The 24306-nt window shown below is 35.4% G+C and overlaps 1 protein-coding gene across 3 annotated transcripts in view; it reads left to right on the forward strand.

Moving 5' to 3' along the window:
- The window catches only part of U2SURP (U2 snRNP associated SURP domain containing), a 37948-nt gene extending 14550 nt beyond the window's left edge, over positions 1-23398 (forward strand). Inside the window, exons 11-27 of one of the 3 annotated variants that reach the window (XM_026040007.1) lie at positions 17-228; positions 1197-1240; positions 4524-4628; positions 5793-5859; positions 5944-6107; positions 7275-7437; positions 7910-7989; positions 8885-8972; positions 10190-10312; positions 11728-11884; positions 12266-12361; positions 12828-12894; positions 13949-14108; positions 18386-18496; positions 20499-20617; positions 21396-21572; positions 22800-23398. In XM_026040007.1, the coding sequence (XP_025895792.1) occupies positions 17-228; positions 1197-1240; positions 4524-4628; positions 5793-5859; positions 5944-6107; positions 7275-7437; positions 7910-7989; positions 8885-8972; positions 10190-10312; positions 11728-11884; positions 12266-12361; positions 12828-12894; positions 13949-14108; positions 18386-18496; positions 20499-20617; positions 21396-21572; positions 22800-22938 (2072 nt within the window). In that variant the 3' untranslated portion in view covers positions 22939-23398. Of the gene's footprint in view, positions 1-16; positions 229-1196; positions 1241-4523; positions 4629-5792; positions 5860-5943; positions 6108-7274; positions 7438-7909; positions 7990-8884; positions 8973-10189; positions 10313-11727; positions 11885-12265; positions 12362-12827; positions 12895-13948; positions 14109-18385; positions 18497-20498; positions 20618-21395; positions 21573-22799 lie in introns of those variants that run through there. The other 2 variants (XM_026040009.1, XM_026040010.1) reach the window with 2 other exon arrangements.
- Positions 23399-24306: the final 908 nt, after the last annotated feature.

Here is a 24306-nt window from a genome sequence, read left to right on the forward strand (position 1 = left end):
TTCCCCATTCTTTTAGGCAAGATGATTATGTCCTTTGAGATGAAGCTGGGCTGGGGCAAAGCTGTACCTATACCACCACATCCAATATATATTCCACCTTCCATGATGGAGCATACGCTTCCACCTCCTCCGTCGGGACTGCCTTTCAATGCCCAGCCTAGGGAGAGGTTGAAGAATCCTAATGCTCCAATGTTACCCCCACCAAAAAACAAGGAAGATTTTGAGAAGGTAACTTAAAAAAGAACCCTGGGCCATATCTCATGTTAAATACTACATCTATGACAGTATTTCAGTGGCTTCCCAGATGTACATTGTTCAGGCTGACTTTGGCAGCCCTTAGCCTACAAACTCACTGGATCCCTACTATAGCCCAAGGGAACCTACTTACTGAAACATTGTCTCGTGTCTGTGTTAGGCCACAGTACTGGCTCTTGACTTACTTTAGTGATGCTTTAAATCTGGCTATCATTTTCCCCCTCCAGGCTCCCTGGATTTTTTTCTCCTACGTCCCCCCTTTTGTTGGCTGCCAAATTGCAGTATCTAAATTATTTTCTTTAGAGAAAATACTACGTTTTAATTCGGGTATTTTGTTCTTACACTAGAGAAGTTGGTGTATTTTGTATAGAAGATAATTAGTCCAGACCTCAAATCAGTGTTTTAGGCTACTTATGGGATCAGTTTTCAGACTTCTCTTTGTTTTTAGAGTATTAGCTGAGGGAGTAAAAGTGAAGGGTAAGTATCTTGTAATCACAAACCAATTTTATTTACGTTACCAATTTTATTTACGTTTGTAAGAATTTGTTGATTCTTTGAATGACACTTTAATGTTAGGGTTGGCTTTTTTAAGACTTGGGAATACAGTAATACCTAAATGATCCAAGTCAAATAGTTTAGAATCGCTTCGTAAGTTTAAAAACTCCTTTCTTAATTATATTCAGTGTAGTACCTATTCAGTGCATCAATGTACATTCTGACAGGAATGTTCTGATACTTTGCAATTAGTGAACCTTTATGGTTCACTGACACAACCATTTGCATTTAATGTAATTGCTTAGTTATAACTTCACAGCAGTGATTGCCTGCAAAACTTGTGATAGATGTGTAGTATTTTCATTGCATATGTATATTTTTGCTTGTTACTTGTTAACAATACTCACATATTCTATGTTTATTATCTGATGTGACTTCATATACAGACTCTGTCGCAAGCCATAGTCAAAGTGGTTATCCCAACAGAAAGGTACATGTTTTTCTTTATTATTACTGATCTAAATATAGAAAATTTCCCCTTCGGAATTTTAAAGAAAAATTGTGATGTTGCGGAAAAGGTAATGGCTTGACTGAGCAATGGTTCTTTCATAATACTCAAAACAGAAAAGTGTGTTTTTTACTGTTATGTTATACTTTTTTTTTCAGGAGCTTTTATTTTTAGTAAGGAATAGCTTTTAAATATTTAAGTTTTTGCATTTGAACACGAGAAATAGGTGCAGAATAATTGTTGCCAGTGAAAACTAGTGAGAAATAGCTTACACTAATGATACTTTATAGATCTTTAACTATATGACTACTTTAAAGCTAGAACATTGCTGTATGTAGTTTGGTCTATAGTGTTCTTTTTAATTATGCAATTTGTAACTGCTGCAGTTGGTCCTAGTAGAAATTAAAGCTGGTGAGGATTTTTCTTTTTTTGATTTTGTTTTGTTTTTATGGGCAATAGTTTTGATCACTAAAGAAGGTAGTTCAGCAGTTCAAGGGTGTTTTTTTCATTTTTGGTCCCTGTTGGTGCTTCTGCCTTCATGCTTGTCTAGGTGCACTCTTGCTCAGTTAAGCTAAAACCTTTTCCCAGACGTAGGAACACAACACTGTTTTAAAAGCTTTTTTAAAAAAAGAAGAAAACAAAACCAAAACACAAAGACTACCAAATTCTCTTTGACATTGGCCTTGGTGAGCAACACCAGCTGAACTGTCTGCGGCAGCGGGGGACCAGGAAAACATCATGGGATGGATTGGGAAAGTATACAGTTTTTGACCAGACATTGGTACGATCGGCTCCAATAAATGTGGTTTTATTATAACTGAAAAACTTTTTTTTTTGTTGGCCAACTTAAGCTAAATGACATTTTTAAGTAATGCACTTAGAACTCTCATCTTTTTTTACTACACTGTTTTAATTGTCACAAAGTCCCATTTTTGTGTGTATGGGGGGGAAGAAAACATTTGTAATGCTAGTTAAATGAGTATATTGACATATTTGTCCAAAATGTTCATGTGCACCAGCAATTTTGATAGAAGTTCAGGACAGTTCAAAAGAGTTTGGTTGAGCAGTGACATGTAATAGTTAGTGACCAGCACAAATCTTTCATAATATTGAAATATGAATAATATATGAATAATAGAAGAAGCATTTAGTGTAAATAACTTTCAGAGAAATATATGCTTCCATTTTATTTACTGTAGCATTTTCAAAGGTCATGTGATAAGAAACTCTTGGTAATTGAATTGTATTTGAAAATACCTTTAGTTCATTCTTCTTTAGCTTCCTGATGACAACTTTTGGATTATTTTAGTGTATCATACCATACAAAAACTTGTAAATGATTATTGCACTTAACTGTTGGTTCATTTATGGTTGAAATTTTTCAAAATCATTTAAAAATATTTCTTATTTCTTGACACTTACTAAACAGAAAATACTGAGCGGACACAATCAAGATTTCTTAAAATTCTCTTTCAAGTGATAATGTCTTGTATAACAGCATTCAAGTAGCAGCCTCTTACACGAACATGGTTTACTGAATCTTTTTCATGTATCTCAGAGATTTCCAAAGGCAATGCTCTTGACGAAAGGCTGCTCTTGTGCAGCCTCATTGTGTCGAATAGAAGAACAGCTGGATGAAATCTAGTGTTATGTTGCTGCAGGAACATGGGCCAAAAATGGTCATATTAGCTAGTTTTAAATCTGTGAATGTTCCGTGCTGAAAGGCTTGGAAGCTACCTGTATTTTTTATTTATTTATTCTGAATGACATTTTCAAATACAGTTCACCTAACAAAAAAACAAAAGTCTTGCTCTTCAGATTTTGAAAACACTGCTTTAAATAAAATGGCTGCTGAGTTATTGAAAGTATGTCTTTTTTCTGGGACTGTAGAAAAAAAGAAGAAAAGAGGTGTGGGTATCTGTTGCTCTTTTGTGTGATAGTTGAGGGGAAGGTAGTGTTAATGCTTAGCAGAAGGCAATTACCAGAGCATTTGCCAGGTTTGCAGATGGCAGGGGCACACTTTTTATTATTAGCAAGTTTTTTTTAAGTTGTAAACAATTTTTTCATCTAGTACTCTGTATCTGTGGCAGAACTTTGAATATTCCCAATGATAGAAAGCAATCACTGAATGAGCTTTGTTGCTTTGTAATGGAAAATTCTGCAGCTTTTCAATATGATAATTTTTGGATTTTTGTAATTTAAAATCGGCTAGAAAGAAGTTTAAGATGATATATTTAAAGAATCAATATCCTTTTGTTGCATCTAAAATATTCAATTTTAAAAAGTAAAAATCTGCACTCTTTTGTTTGCATCACATGCAAAGGACACATGCTGTGAAGCTTTTGATACCTGTAGACTAGCCTGTATTTGAAAATTTAGGATCCTTTTTTTTCTTTTTTCCCCCTCAAAATAATGACAAAAGTTTGAAAACTCAAGATCACAATTATTTATAAAGCTTAAGTGGCTGTCTGCTTTTAGTACACTTTTAAGTGGATCTGTATTTTCAAATGCTCTTTGAAAATTTACACATGTGCTTCTCACGTGTCTCAGTATGTTGTGCTGAATGAAATGAATGCAAATTTTTATATTTTTAATTTTGTTCACTTGTGTGTATGAGGTAGGAAACATTGAATGGTATGACATGGAACGATGGGCAGTTTTGTTTGGTTTGCACACAGTTAAGTCTTGACCAAAAGGACCTCATTTTAGTAAAATCACTGCCATATTTGGCAGCAGGAAAGCTGCTTGCCTTTCCTTTTGTATTTGAAAAGCTTGAAAGCTGAATGGAGTTTCTGTTAAATATTTGAAAAGAGTTGTTTAATTTTGAGCATAGTATTTGGCCACGTGTACATCAGTAGAACTTTGGTTAACACTTTCCCTATACGATATAGATAATGTAGATGAAGGCTTACTAATTTGGTTAGATAGCTGTACTTTGGTGGTGTTGTTATTTATTATTATTACTTTTTATTATTATTTATTGGTAAGGGTTATTGAGCTTTTACTAAGCAAGAGATGGTTGTAGGCTAAACTGGAAATTCAGGAATTCTCTTAAATCTTCACTCCACCCCTCTTGGGCATGTTTCCATTTTACAATGCCCGTGTCTATGCAAGGCAATAATATTACTCCATGTTATCTTCTGTACTGTTTTCTGAACAACACAGCAAAATAATCTCCTGCACAGTTGTAGTATCTTAGGTGGAGTGTAGTTTTACATAGTGTTAGGTCTGAATCAATTTTTCTTTAACTGTGTTGTTGTTGTAGGAATTTGCTCGCTTTGATACATCGAATGATAGAGTTTGTCGTACGGGAGGGGCCCATGTTTGAAGCCATGATCATGAATCGAGAAATCAACAATCCAATGTTCAGGTGCTTATCCTTTTCCTTCAATTTAAATAGAATCAACTGTTTTAACTGCTGCTAATAGTTTGCATTTCTGAAAAGCTGTCTGCGTTTGCCTGTAAATTCAAATTTTTTAAATTGTACTTTAAAAAAAAGGGAGGAAAATACCTATGCTTTCCAATTATTAATACTATTATACATCACCTTTCACATGTTTAACTCCTGTTTGTCTCAGGGATTCAGAGTCATTAATGTCAATTGCACATTTTTTTTTTTAAAGGCAGTGTTAAGTCCAGTCTTCCTGGAGTCTAGTCTTGATCTTTATCAAAACTTTGGTGGTCATCTCTTGTCCTCACTGCAAGCAGAATTAAACTTTAGCTGTCACAATGAAGTTGTCAGAATTTTCAGCTTTGGTACTTAGTGAAATAAAAAAGAGATGGTGCTTGTGATAGTGCTTGTGAAATGTAGTGCTTGTGATAGTGCTTGTGATGGTGCTTGTGAAATGTAGTTTCTGAGAAACTTTATTTCAAGGAAATATTGAATGACCTTATGAAAATGTTTTATTTGCAGTAAGGTCAAAGCATTTTTTTTCTTTTGCTTGTTTTAAATACAAATTGAGCGTATAGGGGGAAAAAAACTTGATTGTTTGTGTGTCTCTTTTGTAATTCTGATTTTGTTTTTTATCTGACAGTTTTACAATTTGCTAGTTTTTATTTTTTTTTTTATTTATGTTTGATTTTATTTTTTTTATCTGACAGTCTGACAGTTTGCTGTTAGGAAACATCAATTCACTTTAGAATGGTATCTGAATGGATGCACTGTGTGGCTATGAGTTCCTGCACTATTTGAATTGTGATTGCTTCAATAATAGCTCTTCACAGTTATTTCCCCTGTCTTACTGTGTGCTAGTGCTGTCATTTCTTGAGAGAAATACTGTGCCTCTGGGTAACTGCATTTTATTTTGTAGATTGAGAGGAGTTGTTTTTTTCTGGGTCTGCACAGAAACTTGTGCAGCCTGTACAGGTGTACATGGCTTCAGCTATTTTGGGTTTGCTTGGCAGCTGTGCTTGGATTATGGACAAGGTTTCATATTGGTTGATTCATATTTTGCTTGATTCCTTCCTTTGAAATTGCACTTAAATTTAATTTATTTGTAACATATGTTGTCTTCTCTTTTTCTCTTTGGTTTAGGTTTTTATTTGAAAACCAGACTCCAGCCCATGTATACTATAGATGGAAGCTTTATTCAATTCTCCAGGCAAGTAAAATTTTAGAGGCAGTTCCTACTTTAAGCACAGTAAAGTGAAAGTATGCCAAAATATCAGTATTTTGTACTTTTTAGGGAGATGCTCCAACCAAGTGGAGGACAGAAGATTTCCGTATGTTCAAAAATGGGTCTTTTTGGAGGCCACCACCATTGAATCCATACCTCCATGGGATGTCAGAAGAACAAGAAACAGAAGCTTTTGTAGAGGAACCTAACAAGAAGGGTGCACTTAAGGAAGAGTATGAACCTTTAGCAATTTCTACTCCTGTTTTAACTAATCATCTTTTTTTGTGTCTTTGTTGTTTAGTTATTCCTAAAATGTTACAATGCTTGTCCCAATATTAATTAAAAACTCTTTTAATCTTGAGGTCTACATTATATTATTACATTTTCAATAATTATGGTGAAATACCGTATGAGTTTTCTTAAACTCACCGTCACTGGGCAATGAGAACTTGCAGTCTAACTGGTGTTAGCCATTTGTTTGAGTGGGATTGGATGAGATCTTTTTTCCTATTTTATGTTTCCACCTGTTGGTGGGAAAATAACGTGTATCTCAACATTATAAAAAAAATCTAATGAAATCGTGTTTTATTGATGTTTTTTGTCAGAAATTTATATGTGGAGCAGCTGTTAATAAGCAGCAAGAGAACATCAGAGTTCTTTGTTATTTGTGTGGTGGTGATGGCTGTGGTAGAAGAAATATACACACGCACATGTACATGTGTATATATATATTTAGCTATCATTGTTCATATTTATTATAATTATGATGATATGAGTCATGATTCTGGAAGGTTTAATACATAATTTATTCCTTGCCTCTCTTTGAGGGACCAAAAAAATGCTCTTCTCATTTTCCTACTCCATAATATAGATCAATATAGAAGTAATTGTTTTATAGTAGCTTTCCTAGTCTGACATTTCTTACTCCACAGCACAGATACCTTTTATGTGCTTCAGATTTATCCATTTTGATTTCTACTTAAGCTAAACCCTGAAACATACTTATTTTATATTTCAAGGTATTAATCTTCTGCATTAGCTGTTTTTCCGTTCTTTCTCTTGATTACTCTGTGTGTGTATATGTATATGTGTTTATATGTATGTGTGTGTTTATATGTTCATATGATATATGATATATATATCACATATGATCATATGATATATATATATATATACACACACACATATATAAAGAAATAAAAAGCCTTGAGTGGGAAGCGTGTAGCGGGCACGTGCTTTTGCATGCACATAGTGCCGAGTCGTTGAAATACTTAAGCAGCAGTTTATGAAAATAGTTAACATTGTGTCTTAAATATTCAAAATTCCAAGCTCTTCTAAATGGAGAATATTCAGAATACTTTTGTTTCTTTATTGAAAGTATTGCGTCTGTATTATTTCAGACAGAGGGACAAATTGGAGGAAATTCTGCGGGGACTAACACCTCGTAAGAACGATATTGGCGACGCGATGGTTTTCTGTCTAAACAATGCAGAAGCTGCAGAAGAAATTGTAGACTGCATTACAGAGTCACTGTCCATTTTGAAGACTCCTCTTCCTAAGAAGGTATAGGGAATTTATTTAATTACCGTTTTTGTGATTTGGAGGACAGCTTACTTGACAGCTCGTGCATATAATTTACAGCCTTATTTCAAGCAGTGTTGAACTTTTGTATTAAAACCAGAGCTTGAACTTCACCATGTATGTTTTCTGTGAGATTTTGTGATAGATATTTATACATGCTGGGCCTCCTTGAAACTAATGCCCTGTTTTGCTCTAAGTTTGAGAAGAGCAAAGGTAAGAAATAGAACTTGGAAGGCCCCACTCTCCTTTGAGGAGTGTATTCCATGTTGCAGTGCATCTTGTGATAGATATGAATTGTGCGTTGGTATTTTAATAACAATATGGCCATTTCACTTGTGTAGATGTAACTCCTACTAGATAGTTTAAACCATTTTGTATCACTACAGAGGAATTATGATATTTTTATGATAATTGAAACTTAAGGTTATATTAATTTGAACATTCTCTATTGTAGATTGCAAGACTTTATTTGGTGTCAGATGTGTTATACAACTCCTCAGCTAAGGTTGCCAATGCTTCATATTACAGGAAATTGTAAGTACAGTATTTTGGGTGCTTAGTTGCAAAAGTGTATCCTTCTATTTAGTCTTACGTATTTGCATAAATAAAGTATTTGCACCGATCAAGCATGACACTGATACATTTTTTTTCTGTGAAAATGTATATTATATAGCACATTAGACGAGAAATGAATTCAGTTGATGCTAATAAAATAAACTATATGCAAGTGACCATTTCTGTGGAACCTCACAGAGCTGAGAACCCATGTGCATCTCTACAGAAAGAGATGTAGGTTGTAGATGATGTTGTAGTTAATGTACAGCAAAATAGTCAAACTTTTTTAAAGATTTTTTTTAACAAAGTTTATGATTATATTATGGCAAAATGGGTTTATTTTAACGTGATGGGAAATATTCAGCAGGTTGTAAATCCGTAGAGATTTCAGATCGTGTTTTGTGTTGCAGCACTTCTTCATGGTGCCAATTCTTGCTGCATATTGTGAGAGAAGCTCCAGAGAAACTAGGAAGGTGTTACCCACTGTACTTTCCTTGAGGGCCTCACTGAATAATTTAAATTGAAAACATAACTTTTTTCTTATTTGTTTACTTTAGGCAAACTGAATTTTGAGAGAATTCTTTTGGTTTTTGTGTAGGACTGTAAAACTCCATTTCTCCTCCTCCAGTATTTTCAGGCTGTATAAAGAGACTGCAGCAGATGTGAATATCACCCTTCATAGTTCTGTTGTTGTCAAAGATGATTTAATATATAGTAATCATATTTGCTTTATAGTTTAGTTCATGACTACTTTAGGGATCAAAGCCTAGTCCTTTTGACTCCTGTGTTCCAGGTACTTTTTATGAATTATATGTGTCCGGAGAATACTTACATTACCAAGTTTAACCAAAGAAATGTATATGTTTAATTCTAGTTTTGAAACAAAATTATGTCAGATATTCTCTGATCTCAATGCTACTTACCGTACAATACAAGGCCATTTACAGTCTGAAAATTTCAAGGTATGTATTTTGTTGTTCTCTACCTGACATTGACGTCAAATGAATAGATGCTCCCGCACAAGAGTTTGCGTTGTCATACGTGGTTTAAAACTCAAGCTTTCCAATGAAATTTTATTCTTTTTTAGTGTTTTTCCCTCACAAAGATTTAAATTAAACCATGGTTTTTAAAATTATCGAAGGAGAAGTAGATTTCGCATTAGAAACTTTTTGCCTAAGGGAGAAGAGAAGTATGTTAGGAACAAAACTATCTAGGAACAGATGAAATGCACCAGTAGGTGTATAGTTGTTCATCTGGGAGGTTATCCAATACATGCATTTCACCAGAAAGGCCTTTTTATTATTTTAACTTTTTAATTATTTTGGACCGTTCTAGGTCTCAGTTTTGAGAATAAATTTGGGCTTCCCGGTGTGAGAAGAAACTGGTGGCAACATAAAATTGTTATAGTGCTTTTGGTGATAATTAGTCTTTGAGGTCTAGTAAGCAGCCATATCCATGGCTGGTTTAAGGGGATTTTCTAGATGTTTGTTGCTCTGTTTCTTGCCCTTCTCATAGAGGTACTCAGCCCAGCTCTTTCTGCTCTTGTTTTTAAAGGTGCCTCTGCAGCACTTTTTACCACAGGGTTAAATATAAAATTTCCAGGGCAATTAGTTTTTCTGTATTAGACGTTTTTACTTTCCCTGGTTTCTCTACCTTCTCTTCTCCTGTACTAATTCAATTGTCATAAATGCTAAATGATATCTACTATTTAGAAAAACATTGAATTATATGGTTCCCCCCATCAAAATTTAAGTAATTTCAGTTATATGAAAATGCTAGGTTTTTTTTTCCTTCCCCTCTCCTGTGAAAGGAAAGGTATTTTCTGCTATATTTAGGATATTTAGATATATTTAGATATATTTAGATATATTTTTATTCATATATATTTTTAGCATATATTTAGAGCATGTGAGGAGCTTGAAAGTTACCATTGGTATAGGAGCTGTGAGAAGCTGAAATTGATAATGTAACATGAACTTAAAGGAAAACACAAAACCTAAGTGAGACTAGGTGGATCAAAAATTTTTAAATTTACAAGTCTTTTCCAACATAGTATCACTGTAATATACCCCAGCCCGGAACTTCCTTGTTTTACTCCCTAGCAGACTATCGTGCTATTTCTGATAAACACAAATCTTTTATTAGAAACTTATTAGCATTTCCTTTCTATTGCTTCTAGCAAAGGGTAATGACCTGCTTCCGAGCATGGGAAGACTGGGCCATCTATCCAGAGCCGTTTTTGATCAAACTGCAGAATATTTTCTTGGGACTTGTAAATATCATGGAAGATAAGGAAACAGAGGTGAGTAATTTGCATGGTCCATAGTGGTAGTCCTGGCAAATGGTGAGTAAAAGCTGTAAAAATCTAGTAGAGTCGGCAGGGGTTATTTTGACACAACTGCTAGGGTGAATACAGCTGTAGTTGGCTGGCAGAGTTTGCAATTTATGGATTTTGATTATGTGGATAATGTGGCATGTTTAAATGGCACAACAGCTCCCTTTCTTAAGAACATAAGATATGTTTGATTATTGATGTCGTTTAATTTGTTTATGCACTTATTGCTTCTAGTTTAGGTGCTGTGGTGGAATTATATTGTGAAAGCATTTCAGAGCGAAGATCAGTGCAGAATGATAAGCATTTGCTTTACATAGGAAATACCCCCGTATCAGTAAATTTTAAGGTAGAATCAAAGGCGTTCATTTGTTTTCTGTAGAATTCCAAGCAGTTTAGTGTCACAACCTGATCCGTTCTCTTTGCCTTCTTTGTATTGGATTTAGTAGAGCCCTCTGAGCTTTCTTAGTTTGAAAGGGAGGAAGGATCGTTTGCACTTTGGATATTCTGCTCTCGTTGTGTTGTCTTAGAGCAGCAAGTTGCCTAGTTTTATTATGACTTATTACAGCTGTAGCTGCTATATTATAGCTATATAACAATTATATTGCAAACGTATTACATTTTCTTTAGCAGAGGTTGTTTTTCACAGGATATTTAGGGAGCTCTGTTGAGGTAATGACATGTAAGTTATTATTTAATATTTTAAAGCTTTATGCTTAAAATTTTCTAGAACACAGTTAGTGCTAAGCGGTTAAGTACTGATCTGTCTACAGTTACATATATGTCTTATTTAAATAGAACCAAGATAGAAGCAATAAATAGGGGTATGTTTAGAGTAAGTTCATTTTGTAACTACAAAAAGGTGGCTTTCAGTAAACTGCAGGGTAATTAGAAAGTTTATTTCCCTTAATGATAGAGCCAGGAAAATGCATACACATGAAGGAAAGTACCTGTACATGTAAGTGAATGTTTTATCTGATATGTGTTTATACTGAAGAGTTTATTTCTATCTGTTTGTCAGTTAACAGATTGTCAGGAAGTCTTTCATATGTTGCAAGATTTATTTGAATGTAACTAGCTCATTTCAAGCTGGATCTCAGGTTCATTTGTTCTCTTCTTTTTGGATGTAGGTCTTGCAAAATTTCCTGTATCTTGTGGACAAATTTAAAATTCTTTCTTACCGTTTCATATAAGAGTATATTATAGTTTCTTTTTCTTTTGAAATAAGCAGTCCTACTGGAAGGCAAAGATCATGTTTAAAATGGCAGCGGAAGGGGCTTTTTTTTTAAGCTATTCTTTTAATATAAATGAATCAGTAGTTGGAAAAATAAAGGAAAATAATTTAGATCCTTTTCTGAAGGAATTTGTAATGTATTTGCCTGTAGGAGGTACCAGATGACCTTGATGGTGCTCCTATTGAGGAAGAGCTTGATGGTGCTCCGCTGGAGGATGTGGATGGAATTCCTATTGATGCTGCTCCTATTGATGATCTTGATGGAGTCCCGATTAAATCACTGGATGACGATCTTGATGGGGTGCCTTGTAAGCAGTGGTTTTACTTTCCTGGCAATTTAAACTTTCAATTTTTAGATAGTTTCATTCCAGAATTTGATGAAACGTTGAATTGATTGTTTCCAATATATCCAAAGAATTAGTTTTAAATAACTTTTAGATTGTAAATACCTAAGGGACATAGCAGACTTCTTTTAATGTTATGGGCAAATATGTATCGGTTTGCAAATCGTGTTGGTTTTGTGTGTGCGCGCGTGTATTTTTCTTCTCCCCCTCTTCCTCCACACTCCCCTGCAAATTATGAAATGACATAATATACTTCAGTATTTAAATCTAACTGTTAGATTGTGATTTTTAACTTTACTTTTTGAAGAGCTTGGGAAATTATGTTTCTGTCTTCTCCTTCAACAGTGGATACAGCTGAAGACTCGAAAAAAAATGAGCCGATATTTAAAGTTGCCCCTTCAAAATGGGAAGCAGTGGATGAATCAGAATTGGAAGCTCAAGGTTAGTTTGCAAAATATTTATTAAACTGAAACATTTTCCTAATTAAATTTGAAGCTTAAGGGTTTGTTTAATGATCAATTGTTTTCAGTAGATCTGTCTAAAAATGCTAGTATTTCTTTAGTAATACAGAAAGATTTGTTTTAATTTTCACTTTTTCATTAAAAATTCTATGAAGAAAGTAGTCTATTCTGTTTTTATTTTCCTACCTCAGTAATTTAGCAATTAAAATAATTTCCACTTCATAAATAAATATTGGAAAAATCTATCTGATCCTTTTTCTCTGAAATATAAGGTACTACAAAATGAGAAATACTTGATTGCTTTTGAAGAATTTCTGTGAAATAGTTAGCCTTTACATTAGTGTTAGATATTCTAAAATGTTACAGTATATTTTTTCAATTTAAGACTGTTTTTTTGTCCAAGTGATAGGATAGCTTTGTTCTTAAGATCTTATTTTCTCTTCTAGCTGTTACAACTTCTAAGTGGGAGCTTTTTGACCAACATGAAGAATCTGAGGAAGAAGAAATTCAAAAGTAAAATTAGATTTCTTGTTTCTATTTCTATTTTACCAGTCTGACAAGTTTCTTTAAGGAAATGCTTTTAATTGAAACTTATAGTTCAACACTTATATGTTTACAATGTTACTAGTCATTTCCAATGATACTGTATTTTGCTAGCATGTTATTAAAGTTGTTTTTTGCCTGCTGTCTTAAAGTATGGTTTAAATGTAGTTGAACGGTGTCATTCTAATGAAAACATGTTAATTCTCTGAGGCAGAGTCCTTTCTAACTCCATGTAAACTGTATATAAGAGCAAACAAAAATTCAAATTTTGAAAGTAGGAAAATTAGAAAATGGAGATAATCCGGGTCTTAATGATATGTTTTTTTTCAGACACCATAATTTAATGTGATAATTTATACTCTTCTGCAGAGTTGCTAATTGTAGCGTCTCAATGCTAATTTGGCAACTCAGTTCATGTCAGCTAGTGAGGACTAAGGTAGTATATTACACTTTGGGGATTTTGAACGTCAAATCTGTATGAATGCATGTGAACATATGCCTTTCTCTTTAGACACGATGTACAGCAAGTAGCGTTCTGATGCATATATTTCTTTGGGTGGCAATAAACCCCGTGCCATCTGTTGTTCCTGATCAGTCTTTTATTATGCTCTTTAAACAGTTGAGAGCATCTATTATTAATGCTTCAAACAATTTACTGCCTTGTATGACTTGCTGCAGCACTCTAGTGGCCAATCTGGGAATGTTAACTATCTGGCCCCGCTCAGGTTTGCCCGAGTGGGGGATTTTTTTAAGGTAGTGCATTTGCTTGTCGCCATGTGTTACTTATGAATTTGACTGAAAATTTCTGCTTTGTTTACATGAAAAGTGTAAATTACCTTAATAATTTTGTTTTAAAAACTTAGTGTTTATAATTCAGATATCTTTCTTGCAAATGATCAGTTTTGTAGCTGCAGAACTTGACATGTAATATTACTCAATAGATTTCATTATTAGAAACTAATCTCAGTTAGTTTGTTGTCTTAAATATGTACGTACCAGTTATTTCTTCTCATTTTCCGTAAAGTCAAGAAGAAGAAAGTGAAGATGAGGAAGACACTCAAAGTTCTAAGTCAGAAGAACACATGTATTCCAATCCTATTAAAGAAGAAATGCCTGAATGCAAATCTTCAGTCAAATATTCAGAAATGAGTGAAGAAAAGCGTGCCAAACTCCGAGAGATAGAGGTCAGTGTGAGATTTTCTATTCCAGTCTTCTGTCTGCTTGGTGCCTCCGCTGCCTGTTTTTTCTACATAAAATGGAGAACCCTCTATATCTTTATAGAGAAATTGAAGTTTCGTGTAGTCTCCCTTGCTGCTTTGGCTGAATTGTGGTGCCTCTTGTGCAGAATGCTCTTTCAGGTATCTGTTCATCAGTCATAAGTCCTGTGTGAGGCTTTTAGTTTGAGTGCAATCCTTTGATTTCTCAAAATTATTTATAGCAGTAGCTAGGAAAATGTATGTCTTAATTAGACCATTTTGGTCGATTTTAAATCTTCGAATCTACTTTTGCTTTATGCAAAGATGCAACTGCAAGACATGACATTTTGTGTGTGATTCAGCATGCCAGAGTTGTTCTCTTAAGGCTGCAGAGATATTTGAGATCTGTACATCATTATAACTGTCATCTGTTAATAGTATGGTAACTACAGAAATTCCATTGCTCCCACCAGCAAACTTGAGTTTTCAAAACAACTTTTTGTTCTCCTCTGCTGCTGGCAAAGTCTCTAGGATTTGTTGTAGCTGTTGATGGGCAGATTATGCTTTAAGGAAAAGGTTTTTTAAAAAGAAAAAGGCCTCTCAGAAGTGTGTCCTGTGTATGATCATTCTAGATATAAGTGTAACAATATGTAAGGTGAACTAGAATTTTTTTCATCAAAAATGTGATTAACTTCCTAGGTAATCCTAGTATATACACCTACTTCAAATAAGTTGTGATTGATCCTGGCCATGTAAGTTCTGAGATGACATCACTGTGGCAAAATCTGTTTTTGACAAACGCCTTTTTTCACTCCTGAGAACACTGTTTATGCATGAAGACAGCATATATCAGCAGATCAGAAGATCATAAAAAAAACCCTAGAGCAGTCTTTGAAAAGAGGCATTTTAAGCAAGCAAGGCTACCCACAGAACACCTGGTTGTGTCAAATTCTTTAAGTGGGGAGCTGATATTCTCTTCTGTAATTTGCTGACTTCCTGTTTGTTCTTGGTTGTATGAAGGCCTCAACTTCTAGGAAAACTGGATCTTTTAAATGTCTGTTTGACTCTGTTTAACTGAGTTTGAGCAGAGAATGGGGGAGAACTTCAAGATGAATTTTGGTAGGCATGAGGTATGTTATTTTTGTTCTCAGTTCAAGCTGTTTCTCTAGAATTTATATGGGATATCTCTTTGTGTAGAATGAGCAATGTGGTCCCTACATTGGAGCATTTGGTAGAAATTGCTCACAAAAATTCTGTGCTACCTGACATCTCCACATTGCTGTCTGTTAAGAGTGATGCTGCTAAAGAAAACTTCTCAATGCTCTTTGGTGTGGGAGACTGCAGTGCATAGAGTACAATCAAGAAAATTAATGTTTCAGAGTTTTGGTACAGGATTTTGAAAATTTTTCCTCTTCTGTATCACCATGCGTATTACTAAATCTAGAAATGATCTAGACCAAGTCAACAAATCTGTCTATGCCTAGGAGCAAATGGGCTTAGTAGGTTTTGTCCATTGGACAGTAGTAGTTAAACAAAGAGTATCTAATTCAATAAGAATAAATTCATTCTCTCTGAATGAAAGTTCTCCAGGTGGAATGCTTGCAAGATTCATAAATGAGATGCTCAAGCGAACTTAAGCCTGATTTTTAGGAATCTCTCCCTCTTTTAGAGGGTAGCCTACAACTGCATGAAATACAAGCATCACATGTCCTACCATAGATCTGTCAGAGGAGCATTGGGTACGGCCGGTGTGCTAAGAATAGAGAAATGGTGAAGGAGATGATCAAACATTAGGAGTCTGTGTATTAATTCGGAGGTGTAGGACTCTTCTGAGAATTGTTTTCTGGACCTTGGCACCCAGGTCGTCGTCCTTGTAGAACTCGGTGGCTATCAGAGCATTCTAGAGCACTCGCCAACAGCAGTGCAGTATTCTTAAGAAAATTACTGTGCGTCAGGCTGTGGAGTGGGCTGATCTGATCTAACTGTTCCCCTCTGCTGAAAGGAAACCTCCTGGTCCTGTGGTCTTAGCTGTGAGTGCTGGCGTTTCCTCATCCTCTGTCTGGACCGATACTAATTCACCAGAAAAATGCAGCAAATGGGAAGGTGGGATATGGACTTCTGATGGATCAAGGATTTTATTTGGCTCCTGGAAAGCTCAAACAAGCACTGCAGCTGGTGTGAAAGGGTGAAGAAGGAATCCTTTGCCTGGATTCCTAAGCCTGATACTGAATTTCTAGTTTCACTTTCCTTTAGGTTACTCTGAGCTGTACTGCTGTGCTTCCTTACTTCCAATATAAGGTCCAACCTTGGTAGTCTTGAAACTTTGTTGGTCGAAAGTCTTTTAGGGGATGTATGGAGGTGTTCTGGTTTGGTTTTGTTTTTAATTGTGCAGTTTAGTTGGGAAAAGAGTAAGAGATTCTGTGGATGTGTTCATTCCATGTTAGTCTGAGAAGATGAGCTAAGCTTCTTCTGTCCTCCTGTATGGTACTGAACTTGGTAAGAAATTAATGGTCTTGGGATTTACTTGACGGTAGAGAATGGAACTGATCTTCATTTCTTACCAAAACAAGAGGAACAGCTTGACGCTGAGTGTTCTGTTTCAAGGGGCATTCTGGATTTTGAACCTCCTGCATTTGTAAAATGACTGAGGACGTATCACCTCTACCTTCTCACCAGGTCTATTGACTGGTGAGCTCACAAGCCAGTGGTGCAGGCTTCCGGTAAATAGGGGTTCCCTATGACAGGCTAAGTTGTAAACAAAAAGGAGAGGTTTTTGACTGCAGACTGTGTGCGCTTTGTGTATGAGGGAAGGAAGCAGAGCGCCTGTCAGAAATGTGCAGTGACACAAGATGGAAATACCAGTTTTTGAAAGAGGAATTTTCTCTATCGTCTATCTAGTTAATTGAAGAGTCGCATGGGTGATGCGAGCCCTGTAGTTGAAGAGGATCCTGCTGAAGTAGTGGTTTTGCATGTTTATGTTTAAGATACTTGTTCTTGTGATTGCTTTATTTTTTTAATACCCTCACTCTTTGCCCACTAATAAAGTGAAAGGGCTTATTAGATGTGTGGTAACTTCATGTGCAATCTGGCCTGCTGCTTTTGAGAGGGAAGCAAAAACCTTCAGCACTTAACATAGTGCTTAACATGTTAGGGGGTTGAGGTTTTGGCGAATAAGAATTCTATTAAATAATAAACTGCAAGGTGGGTTTTTTTTTTTTTTTTTTTTTTTTTTTTTTTTTTTTTTTTTTTTTTTTTTTTTTTTTTTTTTTCCTCCTTCAGGTTTGGAGGAGTTAAACATTTCTAAAAAGAAAAGTATTTTGCATTTTGACTGCAAGCCTAAAATGAAACCATAAGCACTGGAAAATGTAGCCCTGTGTATAACTATGTGGGTTGATGTGGAAAGAGGAAATGCAGCAAGGTCAGAGCATGAACATTTGGGTAAAACTTGATGGATGCATCTGCCTTCTTGCCACCAGCATCACCCCCTGCTTCAGCTTTCCCTTTCCTAAGTCCTAAGAATGATTTTAAGAGGCCATGTCAGATGTGAAATCACTGCAAGAGCAAAGAATGAGCAAATACTAAGAAATGTGAGTGAAGCTTTATGATGTGAATCAACTTGGAAGGAGTTCAGTACATCTAGAACAAAAATTCCACGTGGAAAAATTGTGACATTTGGTTAACTTTGACTCAGATGGAGGGATATTATCACAGTAAATTTAGTGTTACATTTAGCAGCCCTAGTGAACTGAATTTTGTTTTGAAGCTTGATAGCATGTGAAAGAGCATTGCTGTAAAAATCCTCTCTCACAAGTCAGCCTCTGTGCGAGCCACTCTGAAGAGAAGACTCTGATTTTATCTTTACCGTGCCAGTCATTAAGTTTTAATCTTTTAAAATTTAGGGTTAATATATTAAGACACTTGCAACAAATGATCTCATTTTGAAAGAAAATGCAGATAACCTAAAAACTTTTAGGGTGTAGTATTCTAATGATGGGAATAGAATTTAGTAGAAAAATGGGAAAAAAAAAAAAAAACCTTTATTTTTAGTTCTTGTTACATCTGTAAATAATTGCAGGTGCCTGCAGATAAGTATGTGGTTTTGTTGCTTTGATCCAGTTAAGTAAAGTTAGTATCTTTCTGTGTACGAATTTGTATGGAAAGAATGAAGTACACATGTTATAAATTACGGAAATTTCGTTTTCAGCCACCTGCCTAACTGGATAGTAATATGCCCAATAACCTAATGGTCAGTGTTATTTTCACAGCTTAAGGTGATGAAGTTTCAGGATGAGTTAGAGTCTGGGAAAAGACCCAAGAAACCAGGCCAGAGTTTTCAGGAACAGATTGAACACTATAGAGACAAGCTGCTCCAGAGGGTAAGAAATGTTCTTTATGTTTGGCTCTGATTCTGTGATAGGCTTTTATTGAGTTTATCGAATGTAAGGTGGCATGAAGTATAAAAACAAATGCTTCTAGTTAAAATTCCATTGTAATGTCAAACTGCATGCCTAAATCCAGGTGCTTTCTGCAGAGTAGCCATAATCTTTCTCAATCCAAGCAAGTGTAACATTTCACACTTCACACATGAGTATCCTTAGCAAGTCAGAATGTATCGAAACCTTGAGGGGTCACTTGTGGAGCTAGTAATAAAGCAGATGCTTAGGCAGGGGCAAGGAAGGGAGGTCTGTCTTGTTCTACAGGCTTTCAGTTTAACTTCTAGTAAATGATGAGTTGTGCTAAAGGTTTTCAAGGGAAGAGAAGGAGTAAGTGTTGAGCAGCATGTGCGTTTCTTCTGATTCTGCGGTGTCATAGATGTCCCAGCTAATTCCAGCTCATACTGTTATCCAAAAGTGAATAATTCCATGCCATTGCCATTTTCAGTAGTCCTCTCTGGACTGTGAAGTCAGAGGGGCTCTAAACAGTAGTGACGTGTGTGATGCAACTTTGAAATCTTTGAAACGTAACCAAAATTTAAGTTATGTTTGGACAGTGTATTAAGTGAGAGAAGATAAGGGCCAGTTGCTGCTTGGATCTGGCCTCACAGACTGGCAGATTAATATTAAATGTACAGACATATTGCTTCTGGCATGTGGCTAAAACTATCTGTGCAGTTTCCTTGATGCTGCAAACAAATGATGGCAGGTTTCACCAGGTATTTTTTTGTCACCTGCATTATTTGGAGCACACTATATGGCTAATTCGCTGAAATAACTTTCGCACAATACCTTGCAGAAAGAGACCTGTGTAAAAAAAAAAAAAAAAATATATATATATATGTATATGTAAAGAATTAAAAATAAGTAAACGTGTTCTAAAACTTCCCAGAGAATGATCTATGTAGTAAACTTGGCGAGAAAAGAAAGCTTGGCGAGTCAGTCCTAAAAGAGAACACACATTGTAATCCTAACAGCTTTGTTAAATGCCTTATGTTGAATTAATTCAGCACAGATTTTCACGTTTTATATACTTTCAGTCATTATCTGGCTTTTCTGTTTTCACATTCAATGATGGAAATTAATGTTTAGTTACAGATATCCTTTAATTATAACAGGTGTTCTTTACAATGCAATTAATCCCTCTGTTAATGAGTAACTGCACTTGTATTAACGTCATCTTTTCTTTAAAAATCTTGTTCTGATTAATTGCCACTATTATGTCTTCCCTTCCTTATGGGGATATGCATTAGATACCTACTTACTTATTTTTGCCATGGGGCATATTTTTTGGTGCCAGTATTTAAAGAAGCACATATTCCATTGTCTCTGTTCAAAATTATGGACAGTCTAGGTTTATTTTATGTCATATTTTTTCTAAGTGTTTAACAGAAAAATAAGGTGTGCTTAGGGTGCGTATTTTCTTTTAATTTGGTGATGAACAGAAGTGAAACACGTTTGGCTTCGTTTTGACAGAGTAGAAGTTGTTACAGAGCCTGATTTGTCTTTGTGTTGTTCTCAAATGTCTGGTAGTTATAAGACGGTTTCAATTTTCAGTCTGGAAACATGAAGATGAATGCATATGTTTAAGTAGAAAGAAGTTCCTGATAATTCTCAACTGTTTAGTTTTAAAATACATTACAGCTATAATATATCACTGAAATGTGTAAAACTGGGGACTGTGCATTTCCAGTTACATCCTCAGCTATGGTTTGATCCTCACAAGAACTGTCTGCTGTGAGAGTTTGTGCTCAATTAAATACTCTCGTTTAGCAAGCAGCAGTGTGGGGTTGGAGGGTGAGTGCAGTGTGCTCATTGCCTCCTCCCGGATTGAGTGCGATGGGCCACTGCCACTTGGTGCTTTTTGGCTGTTTGTAAATAGCTGGGGTGTCTTTAAGGATCGGTCACCCCGCCCCTGAAACAATTACTGCTTTTCGTAATTCAGGAAAAAGAAAAAGAGTTGGAAAGAGAACGGGAAAGGGACAAAAAGGACAAGGAAAAATCTGACTCCAGGTCCAAAGATAAAAAGGAAAAAGAGGAATGTACACCAACAAGAAAAGAGAGGTACGCCTTTCCTTGTAGTAAATTATGTAGGATAGGAAGAAAAAAATAGAGCTAATATCTTTGTATACAAGGTACACAAGCTTGAAATTAGCTTGTGTTGCATGTCGTATTTAGAAAAGAAAAAATATTTTTGGATATTATAACATATTTCACAGTTAAACAAATCTGCCACTTTATCCTGTCGCTACTGACTTATTCTTCTGAATAGAATCCTCTTTTGTTTCATTTAGGCCCTTGAAAAAACATGATAAAATAATGACCAACAGAAGCCAATGTATATTTAACTGTGGTCCTGAACAATAAATTAATTGCAATGTATTTGTCAGAATTGTACTGATATGCTACTTTAACAAAATTATTTGTGCAGGTTTAAGTACTATTCACCTTAAAAATACAAGACAACTGGTTTAAATAGTGTGATCAGTTGTGCGCTGTTATCCTTTAATATTTGGGTAGCTGGAATCTTGCATGATTTCATTAAGCATAGCGGTGGGTAAAATTCCTTCCTTCCTCCAGAAAGGACGATGGAATATTTTCGTATTGCTATAGTGAGAGATCAGTTACAAGCCTTAATTCCTTTAACCAAAGCAAGTCAACTTCTCTCATTCAGTCTGATTTTTCAGTAATTAAAAAGCCCACTACTTTTTAGTTACTTAAAAGGCTTAGTTACATTACACCAGCAAGACAGAAGGAATCATTTGTTTTAATGAACATTGTTATTTCTGTGTGTGTGTCTGTGTGTGTATATGTGCATAACTGCATTTTCCTTCTTACAAAGGAAAAGAAGACACAGTGGGTCGCCTAGTCCCTCGCGCAGCAGTGGCAGCAGACGAGCGAAATCCCCCTCACCCAAATCGGAGCGCTCGGAGCGCTCCGAGCGCTCCCACAAAGAGAGCTCGCGCTCCCGGTCATCACACAAAGATTCCCCCAGAGATGTCAGTAAAAAAGCCAAAAGGTAAAGTGGGATCTTCGCTTACCAGACTCTACGTAAGTTAGGTGTGTAAGATCTTGCCGGAGCGTGTTGGTTACCTCAGTGTTTTCTCTTACTGGATTATACTTTCCCATTAACATCTTTAAACACTTGATCTTTATATGATATATATGATGTGTGTGTATGTATAGTGTGTATATATACTGCCAGAGTCTTGAGAGCTAAAAAATGTTGCTTCCTATGTTCTTCTTTGCCTAATTACTGTAAAATTTGAGAAATGCAACTTAAACCAAATCAGTTTTTATTTTCACAAAGCTTATGTGGCTCAGAGAAGTTTTTTAGTTACAGTGAGCATGTGTGTTGGTGCTTATGCAAAGCTCTTCTCCCTTGTTGGTATTTCAATGTAGAAAACCTGGAGTAGATTCTTGTCTGATCTGCAGACTGATACAAGCTGTGTTACATGCTAATGTTAAACCCACGATGAGGTGTGGGTGGGTTTTTTTTTTATTGGGGTGCCTTTGCAGCTTTAAATGTTTTGGCAATTGTTTCTTACTTAGACAAACTCAAAAGTTCAGCTTCCACTTCTTTTAGATGTCTGTGGTATCTTACCGTACAGACACATTGAGGAAATTCCAATGTTGCTGTTGAGAAAATCATAGCACAGACTTACAGAAAGCACATTATTGTGCTGGAAGTTAGCAATTCAACGACAAGTAGAAAGGTGTTTGATACTGCCATTTATTTCAGTGTTAATATTGTGTTCGCGTTTATTTGAAATTAATGCAGCAGGTGCACATTAGATTGCAAAGTTTATTCTCTGTTCATGTTTGTTCTCTGGAGTTAGATCACAAGTTAAACATGTGAGAGTCAGAAGTTTCTGAGTACAACACAGTTGAAAATAATTTCTCGTTTCACTTCTATATGAATATCAGCAGCTATTAACACAAGAGCCAAGGTGGCAGAGGCATATATGGAAGCTTATAAATTGCTTAAGTTTGCTAAAGAATGACATGAGTATGTGTTAATTTCTTTGTGGATTTACTTGTGTTTTTTATGGAAGTTAAGCCAAAACGTGTTTAAAACCTTATGCAAAAGATGCCTTTTCATCAAAAACAAGATGTTAGCCTGTCATCTCCTATTCCTAGTGACAAAAAATATTTCTGTTTAGATTAACTCAAAAAAAAGTGTAAAATACTTGTAGAAAAGCTGTATTATCAATTAGTATCTGATGCGAAACTTTATTTTTTCCAGGTCGCCATCTGGCTCTAGGACGCCGAAAAGATCGAGAAGGTCACGATCCAGATCCCCTAAAAAGTCAGGGAAAAAATCCAGGTCTCAGTCCCGTTCTCCCCACAGATCTCACAAGAAGTCAAAGAAAAGCAAACACTGACAATGTTAATATTTTTTATGATGCTGTCACTTACTGGAAATGCGGTTTTGTTTTTGTGCCTGAACAGTCTGTTTAAAAACAAAAAAGCATTCCTGATCTTTTTTTTTGTGAATGCACGTGTATACTCATGAGTATCTGCATCTGTAGACCTGTCATTGTTTTATATTGTACAAAATATCTTCATTGTGCTATTTCCCAAATGAAACATTTTTGTGTTTAGAAGTTTCATCAAAAATATGTGTAACTGATCTGCTGGCAGTAGTGATATTTTGTTTTAGAATGTTGTGACATAGCAGAAATAACTCAAATGTTCCCCCTTTTGTAGCTTTGACAATTTGAATTAGATTTCAAATAAAATCTGAACAGAAAATTAAGATGTTGTTTTCTTGCCCCCTGTTGGTACAGATCTATAAAGGAATTCATAGTTTGTTTGGAAGTACTGTGTATTTCAGACATACTATGGTGTTGAGATCTTTGGGTTTAGTACTAGCTCTGATCCCATTCTTAGTAGTTTGACTATACAGATAAAAAAACACCCTTTGAATCCAGTGGATTTTTTCCGCTATAATGATAGCCAGAGAGTTTGGTATCTACCACGATAAGCTTTAAATCTTTGCTTAATGGTATTTCTTCATTTTAATTGCAGGGAGTATTTCGATATCAGAGTAATAACTTTGTTTTTTAAAATTCACCTCTGCAGAGATACATCATATATGTATATCTTACATATATGTTGTATTTATAATGAGCCATATGTATGGCATTCACTGGGAACAATATAAGGAAAGCAAACCTGGACTCAGTGACTTCTTCAGGTATAGCTACAATAATTTCAAACTGCAATACCTTCTTGTTTTCTAAAGCTGATTTTTACTCCAAAAGGATAGCTTTTACATTATTTTATTGAATTTATTCCTCTGTTATGGAAATTCTTCAAAATAGAAGTTGTTCAATTTTTATTAGATTTTATTTATTAATGTTTTGGAATCAAGAGGCTGTCAAAAATTCCACCCCCCTCCTCCAGTGTTAGGCTTTCTCTTCTCCAAACTTGTTCTGTGTGTTAGACATTGAAGTGGCTTTAAATGGCTTCACTTTGGTCTTTCTCATGCGTTTTTTTTTTTTTTCTCCTCTGGGTAGGGGGTAGAGGCGGGAGAAGTGGGGAGGGTTCAATGTTTATACTTGGAGGTGTGGGAAGATTGTAATAAAAATATAAAGTCAAAAGGGATCTGGCCTCTTGTGAACTGTTTCTAACAGGAAAACTCACACCTATTACAGGCACAGTGCTGGATGGTGGCCTGCTACTGTATTTGTGTATCTACAGGTTCTGTGTTAGAATTGTGTAAACATTGCAGGGAAAATCTTATGTTA

Source organism: Nothoprocta perdicaria, unplaced genomic scaffold, assembly GCF_003342845.1.
Source record: "Nothoprocta perdicaria isolate Ctin4 unplaced genomic scaffold, notPer1 scaffold_25, whole genome shotgun sequence".
NCBI classification, from domain to species: Eukaryota; Metazoa; Chordata; class Aves; order Tinamiformes; family Tinamidae; genus Nothoprocta; species Nothoprocta perdicaria.